Source organism: Chlorocebus sabaeus, chromosome 14, assembly GCF_047675955.1.
Source record: "Chlorocebus sabaeus isolate Y175 chromosome 14, mChlSab1.0.hap1, whole genome shotgun sequence".
Classification (NCBI taxonomy): Eukaryota; Metazoa; Chordata; class Mammalia; order Primates; family Cercopithecidae; genus Chlorocebus; species Chlorocebus sabaeus.
The window spans coordinates 19,933,827-19,947,307 of NC_132917.1; the positions used below are offsets into that span (position 1 = coordinate 19,933,827).

A 13,481-nucleotide genomic window follows, 5' to 3' on the forward strand; every position below is an offset into this window, starting at 1 on the left:
GTAGTGTGCTATTTAGGACACAGTAACAATATTTTAGTCTAGTTGTAGAAATATTTAAGTCATTTTACTTCAAGATTATTGTAAGATTAAAAATGTAATAATTTAAAAATTGAATAAAATAATACAAAAATTTTGTCTTAACTTACAATTACCTGCTGGTCAGAAGAAATAGATTCTAATGCTTTCTGAATAACGCGGCAGCCATACATCTGCAAGGCTAAGGGTAGAACATGACCACGAATACGAGTAGCCAGGGCTAGTTTTTGATCCAGACTCCCAAACTGACAGAAAAGATATAACATTAATAACAAGTGGCCTTAGTATTGCTTTGTTGAAGTTGAGTAAGGCAGTGTTTGCAGTCTATTCAATCTATTAGCAATTATGCAGGGCAGGGGCTTTAAGGTAGAAGCTAATTAAGATAGACCAGGAGATGTTTGCAATAATAATTTTATTACTTTTTTGGGTTAAGTCTTACTACAATTTCCTTATTACTAATATGTTAACTACCTTTTAAAGTAACACTTTTAAAGTGAACATTTTTACAAAACCCTTCATCTTTAATATATAACTTTCTTAGCCATATATTGACCACCAAAACTCTCACCCAGATAATCATCAAACTACATTCTGATATGATTGAGGAAAAAAACTTTTAAGTCAAGCTACAACACAGATGTTTATAGATTTAAAAATTGGCTAAAACTGTAAAATAACACATATCTATAAATCTAAAGACTGTAGTGTTATTCATTAACTACTTCATCAAAGAGTGACTACCAATGCTTTATATTTTCAAATATGAATCGGGATTAAAAGGAAATTTTCATTTAAAGTGGTTCATGTTAACATTTTTTTGTGACAAACTATGTCATTTGAACCATTTCTAGCTAGGTGATTCAGTAGCATTAATTATATTCACATTGTTGTGCAACCACCATCACTATTTGTTTCCAAATCTTTTCCGTGGCCTCAAACGCAAATGCTGTATCCATTAAACGGTAACTTTCTAAACCCTTCTTCCTCTAGGCCCAGTAAGCCCTAATCTTCTTTATGCCACTATTAGTTATTCCAGACATTTCATACTGGTAGATCAGTATCAATGTTTGTCCTTTTGTGTGTGGCTTATTTCATTTAAGTTAGTATATTCAAGGTCCATCCATGTTGTAGTATGTATCAGAACATCATTCCTTTTTCTGGCAGAATAATATTCTACAATGTACACATATACCACTTGTATTTATCTATTTATCTGTTGATGGACGCTTGGGCTGTTTCCGCCTTTTGGCTATTGTGAATAATGATGCAATGTATACTGGTGTTCAAGTTCCTGTTTTCAATTCATTTTGGTATATCCCTAGGAGTACAATTGCTGGGTTGTATGGTAATTCAATATTTAATTTTGAGAAACTGCCAAAGTGTTTTCCATAGCAGCTACACCATTTTACATTTCCACCAGCAATTTATGAGGGCTCTAATTTCTCCATATCCTCATCCACATTTGTTATTTTCTGATTTTATTTTTGATTACAGCCATCTTAGTAGGTATAAAGTGCTATCTCATTGTGAGACTGATCTGCATTTCCCTGATTAGTAAGGATGTTGAGTGTCTTTTCATGGCCTATTTGGCCTTTTGTATTATTTTACATAGAGAAATGTCTGCACAAGTCTTTTGTCCATTTGTCATTTGGGTTGTCTTGTCATTTGGGTTGTCTTTTTGTTGTTGACTTTTAGGAGTTCATTATATATTCTGGATAAAATGTTTATCAGATATATAATTTGTAAATACCTTATCCCTGGCTTATTATCTTTTTTATATGAAAATGATTTTAACCAACTTTCAGAGCTTTTCTTAATATCAAGTATACAACAGCTGGATGGGTGGATATACAAATATGCATGAATCCTTACCTCAAAAAACTTCTGTATAACATAGTTGCCAAAAACATCAGTCATTAATTGATAGGCTGCTTGCAGAATTTCATTAAATACCATCTGTCGCTCAGCTGGAGTAGCTCTCTCTAACTTTTGCTGTATGAATCTACATGGGGAAAAATTTTAATACGACAATATGTTTTTTAATACTCTTGAGTATTACACTCTACCAGTCCACATATATGCACTGCAAGTTATTTCCAGAAATATTAACATACTTTATATAGTGGACAGCTAACTTACAGCAAAAAGGACAAAAGTTATGTAGCATTTCTTTGTAATACTTTATCTACTAGAGTGACAAAAAACCTGGATTTTTATCTTTCTTAGGTTAGTTTGGTTACATTATAATCAATAAGAAAATTACATACATTTTGCTGCTTACTCATTCATTTTTTGTAATATACCAATGTATTACTAAACATCTAACTTTTAGAACATAATAAATGAAACCCTTAGAAGTAAAATTCTTCCAACATGAATGAATTTCTAACCAAGATAGCCATTCTGGGTGATACAAGGCTCAATTTGTTACTCTGAAGGAACTGCCAACTAGTCATGCATTGCTTAACGACATTTCAATTGACAATGAGCCACATATACAATGGTGGTCCCATAAGATTATAATGGAGATAAATTCCTATTGGGTAGGAACTGTCATAACATCATAGTACAATACATTACTCAGGTGTTCATGATGCCATAACCCTACTGCACTGTCAGTTTATAAAATTATAGTATGGCTGGGTGCAAGTGGCTTACCCATGTTATCTCAGCACTCTGGGAGGCCGAGGTGGCTGGATCACCTGAGGTCAGGAGTTCGAGACCAGCCTGGCCAATATGGTGAAACCCTGTCTCTACCAAAAATATAAAAATTAGTCTGGCATGGTGGCAGATGCCTGTAAGCCCAGCTACTCAGGAGGTTGAGGCAGGAGAATCACTTGAACCCAGGAGGCAGAGGCTGCAGTGAGCCAAGATCATGCCATTGCACTCCAGTCTGGGTGACAGAGTGAGACTCCGTCTCCCAAAAAAAAAAAAAAAAAAAAAAGTGTAATACATACAATTGTGTACAGTGCATATCTGATAATAAACAACTGAGTTACTGGTTTGTGTATTTAGTATACTTTTTATTGTTATTTTAGAGCGTACTCCTTCTACTTGTTTAAAAAAAAAAAAAAAAAAAAAAAAAAGCAAAACACCCTCAGGTAGATCCTTCAGAAAGTATTCCAGAAAAAGGCACTGTTATCATAGGAGATGACAGCTCCATGGGTGTTGCTGCTAAAGATCTCCTAGTGGAAGAAGACATGGAGTTAGAAGAGAGTGATATTGATGATCTTTACTCTTTATAGGCTAATGTGTGCATTTGTGTCTCAGTTCTTAACAAAAAGTTTAAAAAACCGATAAAAAGAAAAAGTCTCATAGAATAAGCATATAAAGGAAACATCTTTGTACAGCTGTACAATGTGTTTCTGTTCTAACCTAAGTGTTATTACAAGAGTCAGTAAGTTAGCTCAAATGTTACAGTAAACTCAGCCTGGGCAACATAGTGAGACCCTGTCTCTACAAAAATATTTTAAGTAATTAGCCAGGTGTGATGGTGCATGCCTGCAGTCCCAGCTAGTCGGAAGGCTTAGCTGGGAGGACTGCTTGAGCCCAGGAGGTTGAGCCTGCAGTGAGTGTTGATCATACCACTGTATTCCAGCCTGGGCAACAGAGTAAGACTCTGTCTCAAAGCGGGGAGAAGTTACATTAGGGTTAATTTATTATTGAAGAAAAAAAGTTTTAAATAAATTCAGTGTAGTTGAAGTGTACAGTACAGTGTTTATAAAGTCTAGAGGAGTGCAGAGTAACATCCTATGCCTTCGCATATACTCACAACTCACTCACTCACTCACCCAGAGCAACTTCCAGTCCTGCAAGCTTCATTCACAGTAAGTGCCCTACACAGGTATATGATTTTTAAATCTTTTACACTATAGTCTTGCTGTATCTTTTCTATCGTTTATTATGCTTAGGTATACAAACACCATTGTTACAAACGCCTACATTACTTAGTACAGTAACATGCTGTACAGATTTGTAGCCTAGGCGCAATATACAGAGTAGGTGTGTAGTAGGTACACTCTGTAATGTTCACACAACAACACATTTTCTAGAATGTATCCCCATCGTTAAGTGATGCATGACTATATAGAGACAAAATTTGTATGCCATCTAATCTAAAACGACTTAAAAATTTGAGGTTTACCTTAAAGCTATAAAAAGAGAAAATATCTTAAATTTATTAAATGTGTTACAATTCTATTTTCCTTTCTAAGCTATCTTGACAATGTTAATTCAGATGTATCTCTCATGTATCACATTCGTTTTAATGTAAAAAGGCACCAAATTTTCCTATAACAAATGTGAAATATTTCAACCTAAGCCAAGTCACACTGAATACCAACCTATAATGCAGCACACAAAGGCATTTAACATTGTTTGCTGTATTTTTTAAACACACGAGGGTCACTTAAGCCCACAAATGTAATACAGAGCTGATGTAATCAAAATAACCCAATGAAGGGGGCCCTGCTATATTCTCATCATAACAATATTCTCACTGTAAAAAACTGGAAAACTATAAAAAATTAAAACCTGTATTTTTATAATTTATCCCCAACATGAAAGAAAAAACATATAATCCAAACTGAATTTTAGCTCTTAAAAGCTGCCAATTTTAATGCAGACTGGGCTAAGGATAGTTCAGAAAAATTTAAGCTTTTATAAGGTAGCAGTTTCCAAAGCAAAAATGAAGTGAGAAATATCATAATCACCTACCTAGAACCATGCTGGTCTTGAGAAAACTCAACTATATGTCCAATCAAGTCTCTAAGTTGAAGGTTCGGGAAGCGGTTGTTTCTGAAATCTTCCAATAATCTACTGCGGCCAGAAGGCATAATATCAGACCTATTATACCGAAGCCGGGAAGGAGGAAAGAGCTGGCTGCTGGAGCTAAATAGACTGGAAGTGCTTGAAGCACTTCGATATTTTGCTTCTGCTCCAGGTGCTGCAGAGATATATCGACCACTACCATTTGTCAGTCCTCCTACAACAAAGCAGCTATGGTCAGCAAGTATTTTTGACAAGTTATTCCTCAAATAAAATTTACTTTAGCTACAAATTCAGTCAATAAAGAAATATTTCCCCCCACTAATTCCTACTTGTTATGAAGAAAATTAAAATTGGGAGGGGAAAATCTCACCCATATACCTCATGTATGTGGCTATATGATAAAGAGACTAGAAAACATGAGAAAAGTAAGTATTTGTTTTTCAGCAGCTTAGTTTAGAACTTAATTATATGATCTAGTGTCATATGCACTCTTATCAATGCCAGAACACTGAAACCACCAACAAAATTTTCAGTTACATTAACAAGCAAGTTTAAATTACTAGCAAACTTACATTTTAAGCCACTGAAATAGACTGAAATTCATTAACATTATTAACACAGTAACACTGAGTGTTAAATCTGTACTTTTTGCATTCGGTCATATATACTTCCATGTAAAGATAAATCAATTATTAGTTAAACCACAGATGGTATGAACTTTAAAAAGCCACAATATTAGGTAATAAATCTAAATTATACACTATTTTAAGATTTAAAATTTTTTATTTAAAATATTTGACATAAGGTTGGGCATGGTGGCTCATGCCTGTAATCCCAGCACTTTGGAAGGTCGAGGAGGGCGGATCATGAGGTCAGGAGTTCGAGACCAGCCTGGCCAACATGGTGAAACCCTGTCTTTACTAAAAATACAAAAATTACTCAGGTGTGGCGGCGGGCGCCTGTAATCCCAGCTACTTGGGAGGCTGAGGCAGGAGAACTACTTGAAATCAGGAGGCGGAGGTTGCAGTGAACCAAGATCACACCACTGCACTCCAGCCTGGGTGACACAGCAACGCTCTGTCTCAAAAAAAAAAAAAAAAAAAAAAAAAAAAAAATATATATATATATATATATATATATATATAATGTATTTTATTTTAATATATAGTTATATATGAGAATGACATAAAGCCACTATTTCACAAACAAGAGTATTAATCAACAGCAGTTATTATTCCTAGAGCCTTATCATTTACAAATGAATAAAAAAATCTTTAACTTATGTTCCATTCCAAGAAAGAAAATCAAAGAGCAGTCAATAGAAATAAAAATAAATACATGCAGGAAATTTTTAAAATTACAATTAACAGTTTAAAAGTACTTGACAGTGTCCTTTTAAAAAAGAAAAATGTATAGATAGTTGTAAAATACACATTAGTGGAGTTCAGAAAAACAAAATGCACTACCAGCATCATGCTATTATTATATGCAAACTCTATGCAGAGTAGTACTATATATACAATCCAGGCCACAGGGTAGAGATGGTCCCAAGGACACACTGTCAGTGCAAAGCTAAATGGAAGTATCAGAGGTCGAAAAGAACTACAAGGACAGAGAGCAGTAAAATAGTCAAATCCTGGAGGGTAAATTGGGTTAGAACATTCCTCTTTCACTTTCTGCCCCTATTGTCCTAACTTTACTTTTCTTCATTGAACTTCCCATTACATAGCATAACATGCATTTATTTATTTGAATCCCCAGTACCATCTCCAATACAAGAGCCATAAAATTACATTAATCTACATGCTAGCTACCTGGTGCCTAGAACAATGTCTAGACCAGCCTGACCAACATGGTGAAACCCCATCTCTACTAAATATACACAAAAAATTAGCCGGGCGTGGTGGCGTGCACCTGTAATCCCAGCTACTCAGGAGGCTGAGGCAGGAGAATCGCTTGAACCCGGGACACGGAGGTTGCAGTGAGCAGACTGTACCACCGCACTCCAGGCTGGGTACCAGAGCGAGACTGTCTCAAAAAAAAAAAAAAAAGTATGTAATTTAACAAGCTATCTTACACACCAAAATCTCTAAGATCAAATTCTTGTTTGGTCTAGTTATATATAACTATCTCAGCACCCATTTATGATATTCAAAACGTTCAAGAGTTCAGTGTTTCAATACGGTCTCAAGACTGCCAGTCTTTCTGCTTCCATTATTTGTTTACATATTTCCAACTGTTCATAATAACTGATCACTAGCCCATCTGATTCTTTATAATTGGGTCCTTATCACATCCTGCAGAGCCACTGGGTTTTCTCTAGCATCCTTGCCCTTTCTGAAGGGCAGGGGTGCTTTGCTTATCATTTCAATCTGGTTAAAATTTTTTTTTCTTAATCAGCTGACTTTCAGATTCACCAATCCATTTTTATACACACGAACTGTATTTTTCCTTTCAAAGTCCATTCTGATGTCACTTTATGATAAAAACCTACAGAATCCGGATACAGTATATGCTCTAAGATCTTCAACCTAGTTTTCAAGTCATTACTCCAAACCTATTTTTCACACAAATTTCTTAGTAGTACCCTAACTGTTCATATCCCCCGCCCACTTACTCGTTACTATTTATCATTACCTCAAACATACCCTTAATGCATTAAAGATTTTCAACACCAAATTCAAAACACATACTCACCCCAGGAAATGAAGAAGCCGGTTTTATTTGGTACCTTCCAAATATCCTGCCAATAAGCAACAGGAATTTCTCCCGTATCTAGGTATTCTTTGATTTAAATTCTATCAGCTCCTAACAACAGAACTCCTGTGCACATGGTTCACAATATCTATCTAATACTACACTGTCTTAAATTTTAAAAAACCTTAGACATTCAGTTCTACAAGACTAGGTGGTCTTCTCATACACGAAATTCACAAATTTGGTGGCTCACGCCTATAATTCCAGCATTTTTGGGAGGCTGAGGCAGGCATATAGCTTGAGGTCAGGAGTTTGAGACCAGCTTGGGCAACATGGCAAAACCCCATCTCTACAAAAAATACAAAAATTAGCCAGGAGTGGTGGTGTGTGCCTGTAGTCCCAGCTACTTGGGGAGGGTGAAGTAGGGAGGATCGCTTGAGCCTGGGAGGCAGAGGTTGCAGTGAGATGAGACTGTGCCACTGCACTCCAGCCTGGACAACAGAGCGAGACCTTGTCTCAAAAACAAAACAAAACAATAACCCCCACCTGCCCCCCGCAAAAAAAAAAAAAAAAAAAAAAAAAGAAAAGAGAAAAAAAATATTATTCTCCAGAAACTAATTCACTTTCACCCAGGGAAGCATAACTTTTCTCTTACAAATAAGTAAGTGTGTAAAACCCAATTTAAAACATACATTAGACATCTTAAATTTCGTTATCTAAATATTGAAAGCAGGTCATCTAAAGTATCTGGAGATTGAGGGACATTCTATAAAACAGGCCTATACCGTTTAAAAATGTCAAGGTCATAAAAAACAGAAATAGTTCAAGATTAAAGAAAAGAGCAGTGATGAAAGTAATCTGTGATCCTCAATTTGACAATGGACCCCCAAATCAATCTCCCTTTCTCTTTCTTATAAAGGTAATCAGTGAGGTAAGTAGCAAAGTTTGAATAAAGTTGGCTGCTTTGATTAGTGGTTTATCAGTGTTAATTTCCTGACTTTAGTAATTGTGGTTTTATATGAAAACACATACTTTACTGTCAACAAACATACACTAATGTATTTCTGAGTAAGGGACATCATGCCTGCAACTTCCTTTTTTTTTGAGACAGGGTATCATTCTGTTGCCCAGGCTGGAGTGCAGTGACGCAATCTTGGCTCACTGCAATCTCTGCTTCCTGGGTTCAAGCGATTCTCCTGCCTGAGCCTCATGAGTAGCTGGGATTACAGGTGCGCACCACCATGCCTGGCTTGATTTTTGTATTTTTTTTAGTAGAGACGGGGTTTCATCATGTTGGCTAGACTGGTCTCAAACTCCTGACCTCAAGTGATCCGCCCACCTTGGCCTCCAAAAGTGCTGAGATTAAAGAGGTGAGCCACCACGCCGGCCCACTTGCAACCTCCTTTCAAAAGTAAGCCCAAATAGTGTTGTGGATGAGGGGAAGACAGGGAGAGAGAATCATACAGCCAATGTGATAAAAGTGGTAACATCTGGAAAATGTGGGTGAAGGGTATAGTTTTGCAATTTTCCCATTAGTTTCAAATTATCCCAGAAATAGTTAAAAACAAACACACAAACAGATCATCATATTCATACTTCTGCTGCTGGTAGTCTAAAAGCAGTTATCTTCTGCACCAAAAGTATTAAAGAGATAAGGTCTTTTCATTTCATCATTCAGTCCCCACTACCATTCATGACTGTTTAATCACTATCTGCCTAAGAGTGTATATAGGACATGTAGATCAGTACTATAATTTCACAGATGAGGTCACTATGGTCCAATGGTCCAAAAGGTATGGGACATGCAGCTAGTCAGCCAAGACCCTTAGGCCAGAGCTTATCTCACATGACAGTGTGCCAATCTTCTGTGCTATTTACATCTTTCATGTTCATTCATGAGAACTTTAAAATAAAGGCAAACACAATTTTATTAGTAGAAATAACATGACTTTACAGGTTTTCATAATTTCTGAGAAGTCTGTTTTAGAATCCTTCCCTATTAAGTATCACAAGTCAAAAAGAGTATTAAAAAATACAGTTGTCTTTCAGTATGCATGGGGGATTGGTTCCAGGACGCACACAAAATACGAAAAATCTGTGGAAGCTGAACTCCAGCAGTTTGGGCCTATGTCACCTATGGATATGAACGGCAAGACCTCCGTATCTACAGGTTCCGCCTCCTAACCAAGGATGCGGAATCTGTGGAGATAAGGCAGGTCCTCTGCGGGGCAGGGGGTAGTGGGAGAGACTGTAAGTGAAATAACCACAAAATAATTAAATCTATCTAGCCTTCATTTTTCATTGTTTTCTACCTTCTGGGATTGGAAAGACAGCTACTCAATCTATCAGGCCTGTATATTCTTCTAAGAATAGAGATTCCTGACCCTTACTTAAAACATACATAATTACTCCTTCTGGATAAATTAAAAAAAAAAAAAATCTACCTGAAGGGTATTCCGATAGAAGAGTATGGGGACTAATTAATTAGAATAAAAATAATTTAATGTTTCATTTTACAACAGATTTTCAACTACTAATTGCAAATAAAAATGAAAATAAGTATGCCCCACACGGTGGCTCAGGTCTGTAATCCCAGCACTTTGGGAGGCGGAGGTGGGCGGATCACTTGAGGTTATGAGTTCAAGACCAGCCTGGCCAACGTGGTGAAACCCCGTCTCCACTATATATATATATATAAAAATTAGCTGGGTGTGGTGGCGTACGCCTGTAGTCCCAGCTACTTGGGAGGCTGAGACAGGAGAATTGCTTTGAACCCAGGAGGCAAAGGTTACAGTGAGCAGAGACTACACCACTGCACTCTAGCTTGGGCAACAGAGCAAGACCTTGTCTAAATTAAATAAATAAATAAATAAATAAATAAATAAATAAATAAATAAATTTTTTTTTGGGGGGGGGGGGGGGCGTTCCTGAAAAGGATACAACTACACACAGGCTACTAGGTAAGAGTTTATTTCAGAAGCCAAGGCTCTGGAAATCACAATAAATGGAAAGATGATAGCTGCAGTAGCCAAAGAATCAAAGATACAGAAGGAGTAGCTGGGAACGTCTAAAATGAGGACAGAGTATTGTACAGCATTTAGCTACTTCTACTCCAAAAAGAGGGCAACTTAGTACTTTTAGTTCAGTATTTTCTGATTACTTTTCAAAACTATATGCATGTTGCTCGGCTTTAGTGGGAAAACTTAAAAGTAAAGTGGGGGAAGACGTAACAGTGCTTCTCAATATGCACACCAATCACCCAGGGATCTTGACATGTTTCTAAATCCCCATAGTTGGTACTACATGCTAGTCCTTAAACGTCCATGGCATATAGTAATTAACTTTTGTTGAAAAAGAAAAAGGCAACTATCTGTGAGCCGAGCTCACATTGTTATCTGCACATTAACATGGTCGTGTATACAGTAACTTTTTAAAAGGTAGCTACCATTTGTTGAAGATTTTGTGTTGGATACCGTGATATGCAAATTTTACGTAAAATGCTGTATTGTGTTGTAGCCTCCGAAAAGTCCAAGTTTTTATAAATGTTGTAAGCCATCCAACTGAGGACAAAAATTTTTTCTATTATGTGGCTCAAAGTTCTTCCAGCTTCTATCTCATTACTTAACTGGCTAAGACTTTGGATTCAGACTTGGGAAATCAGGCGGCAAACGGGACAACAGTCCCCCACCAAATACATATTCAAGTTTTAACCCCCTGTACCTGTGAACGTGACGTTCTTTGGGGAAAGCGTCTTTGACTAGTGTCCTTATAAGAAATGGAAAATTTAGAGATGCATGGGGAGAATGCCATGTGATGACGGACACTGATACTGGAGTGACGTATCTATAAGCCAAGGAACATCAATGATGGCCAGCAACTACCACCAAAACCTAGGAAGAGACAGAAAGGGTTGTTCCCTAGATCCTTTGGAGCATGGTCATGCTGACATCTTGATTTCAGATGTACAGTCTTTAGAACTGAGTTGAATAAATTTCTATTGTTTGAAGCCACCTAGTTGTAGTCATTTGTTACAGCAGTCCTAGGAAACTAATACAAATGTCACTCTGTTTTCTTTAATTCAAGAAAATCAATCATATATTAGCTTCAATTTTTTTTATTATTATTTTTTTAAAGAGACGGAGTATGGCTCTGCCACCCAGGCTGGAGTGCAGTTGCACGATGTTGGCTCACTGCAACCTCTGTCTCTGGGTTCCAGCAACTCTCCTGCCTCAGCCTCCAGATAGCTGCAACCACAGGCGCATGCTGTCGTGCCCGGGTAATTGTTTTGTATTTTAGTGGAGACGGGGTTTCATCATGTTGCCCAGGCTGGTATCGAACTCCTGAGCTCAGGCAATCCACCCATCTTGGCCTCCCAACGTGCTAGGATTACAAGTGTGAGCTACCGTGCCCAGCCTAGCTGGAATACTTAATGTCATATACATTTAATATAGTTCATGTACACAGGGTGAATGCTAAAATAAAAATATAAAACAAGGTACAGATAGATAACATTTCTTTCCAGATTAATATATAAATGACTCAAATCTGTGTGGCAATTTCATTTTTTTTCCCCTCAGAATTTAAATTTTTTTGTGTGTCTATCGCATTTAAAGTATAAATCGTTTTTTACATTTCTGAAATTGGCAGGTGGTTGCACTATTATTTTATGATACATCATTTGTAACACTGCTGTATGAGAATGCTATCTTCTTAACAGCCTATGAGGCAGACATACCGCCATTTTACTTGTGAGACAACAGCTTAGAGAAGCTAAATAACTTATCCAAGAAAGCACAGCTAATAATTAGGCTGAATTTTTGTTTACTATTATGTCTAAAAATTTCACGTAAAGTTGTCAGTCATACTCTGCTATGCTTCCTGGAAAATGTTTACTCTCACATGACATTCGTAAGTCTGCAAAATGACTGAAGCTACATGAGGTATACACTGAATAAAATTTTAATACTTATTATTAATTACACATTTGCCATATAAAGACAAAAAAATTTTATTGGAGGAAAGACTAAGACTACAATGAGTTTAAAAAAACAAAGTAGGCATATATAAAAGTATAATCTTCCACATCATTTTAATAGGCTAATATAAAAATATAAACATTGTCAAACGTACTACCTTAAAATTGTTAAATTTATGACAATATGCAAAACAACAGTAGATGCAAATGACAAGCCAAGCGCTCTAAAATATAAAATAAAAATCTGTTGTTTCCATTTCTATTGCTTGTGATTCTTTTCTATAAGCAATTTTAAAAAATCTTACCTTTTATTATAGTCTCTACTGGTTAAACTTAAAAAAATAAAGGGCAGACTATCACCATAGAAGGTATTTAATAATCTTCCCTCATTCATCAAGGAGCATTTAAACAGACTAAGTGATAACATACTTCGTTAACATAACATACACAGTCTTCAGACTAGTTATGACATCATTTCAATCAATAACCCACCCTGTCAATTTCCATTACACTATCAAAAGGGGGTAATGTTGTATAGTTTCAAAAATTGCCTTTTTTATCTTTAGTGAAAACTACCTCTCTTGTGACCGATGGACATGAGAACATTTTTAAAAACTTACCCTTAACCCCGCAAAAGACAGTAGTAGTGGGGTGAGTTCGAGTAGCCTAATAGGAACCTGTTGGTTTTTCCCTGAATATGTCATATAACCCTGTCAGATTTGGCCTAAATTCTTTTCTTTGTTACATTTGGTAACAAGTTAATAAACGAGCAAGCCATATCTGAATTTCCTTTTAAATATTCCAGCTGAGATTTCAAGGCCAGTTGCCTTTCTAATTGGAGTGAAGAAAAATTATAGGAGCTGGGATTATTTTCCTTAAACCATAATTACTAAGGATTTATGCAATCCTAAAGCTTGCTTCAAAAGTTATGAATACTGGAATAAATTCTGATCCTACACAAACATTATGGGTACATTTATTATCTCTCTTGATGGGGTCATTG

The 13,481-nt window shown here is 36.4% G+C and overlaps 1 protein-coding gene across 15 annotated transcripts in view; it reads right to left on the reverse strand.

The window, feature by feature from the left end:
• The window catches only part of PUM2 (pumilio RNA binding family member 2), a 105,469-nt gene that overhangs the window by 9,742 nt on the left and 82,246 nt on the right, over nt 1-13,481 (reverse strand). For 9 of the 15 annotated variants that reach the window (XM_038006606.2, XM_007971365.3, XM_007971361.3 and 6 more), the window contains 3 exons: nt 4,753-5,020; nt 1,909-2,038; nt 147-281 (listed from right to left, as the gene is read on the reverse strand). In XM_038006606.2, the coding sequence (XP_037862534.1) occupies nt 147-281; nt 1,909-2,038; nt 4,753-5,020 (533 nt within the window). The remainder of the gene's footprint in view (nt 1-146; nt 282-1,908; nt 2,039-4,752; nt 5,021-13,481) is intronic. The other 6 variants (XM_038006609.2, XM_038006607.2, XM_038006611.1 and 3 more) reach the window with 1 other exon arrangement.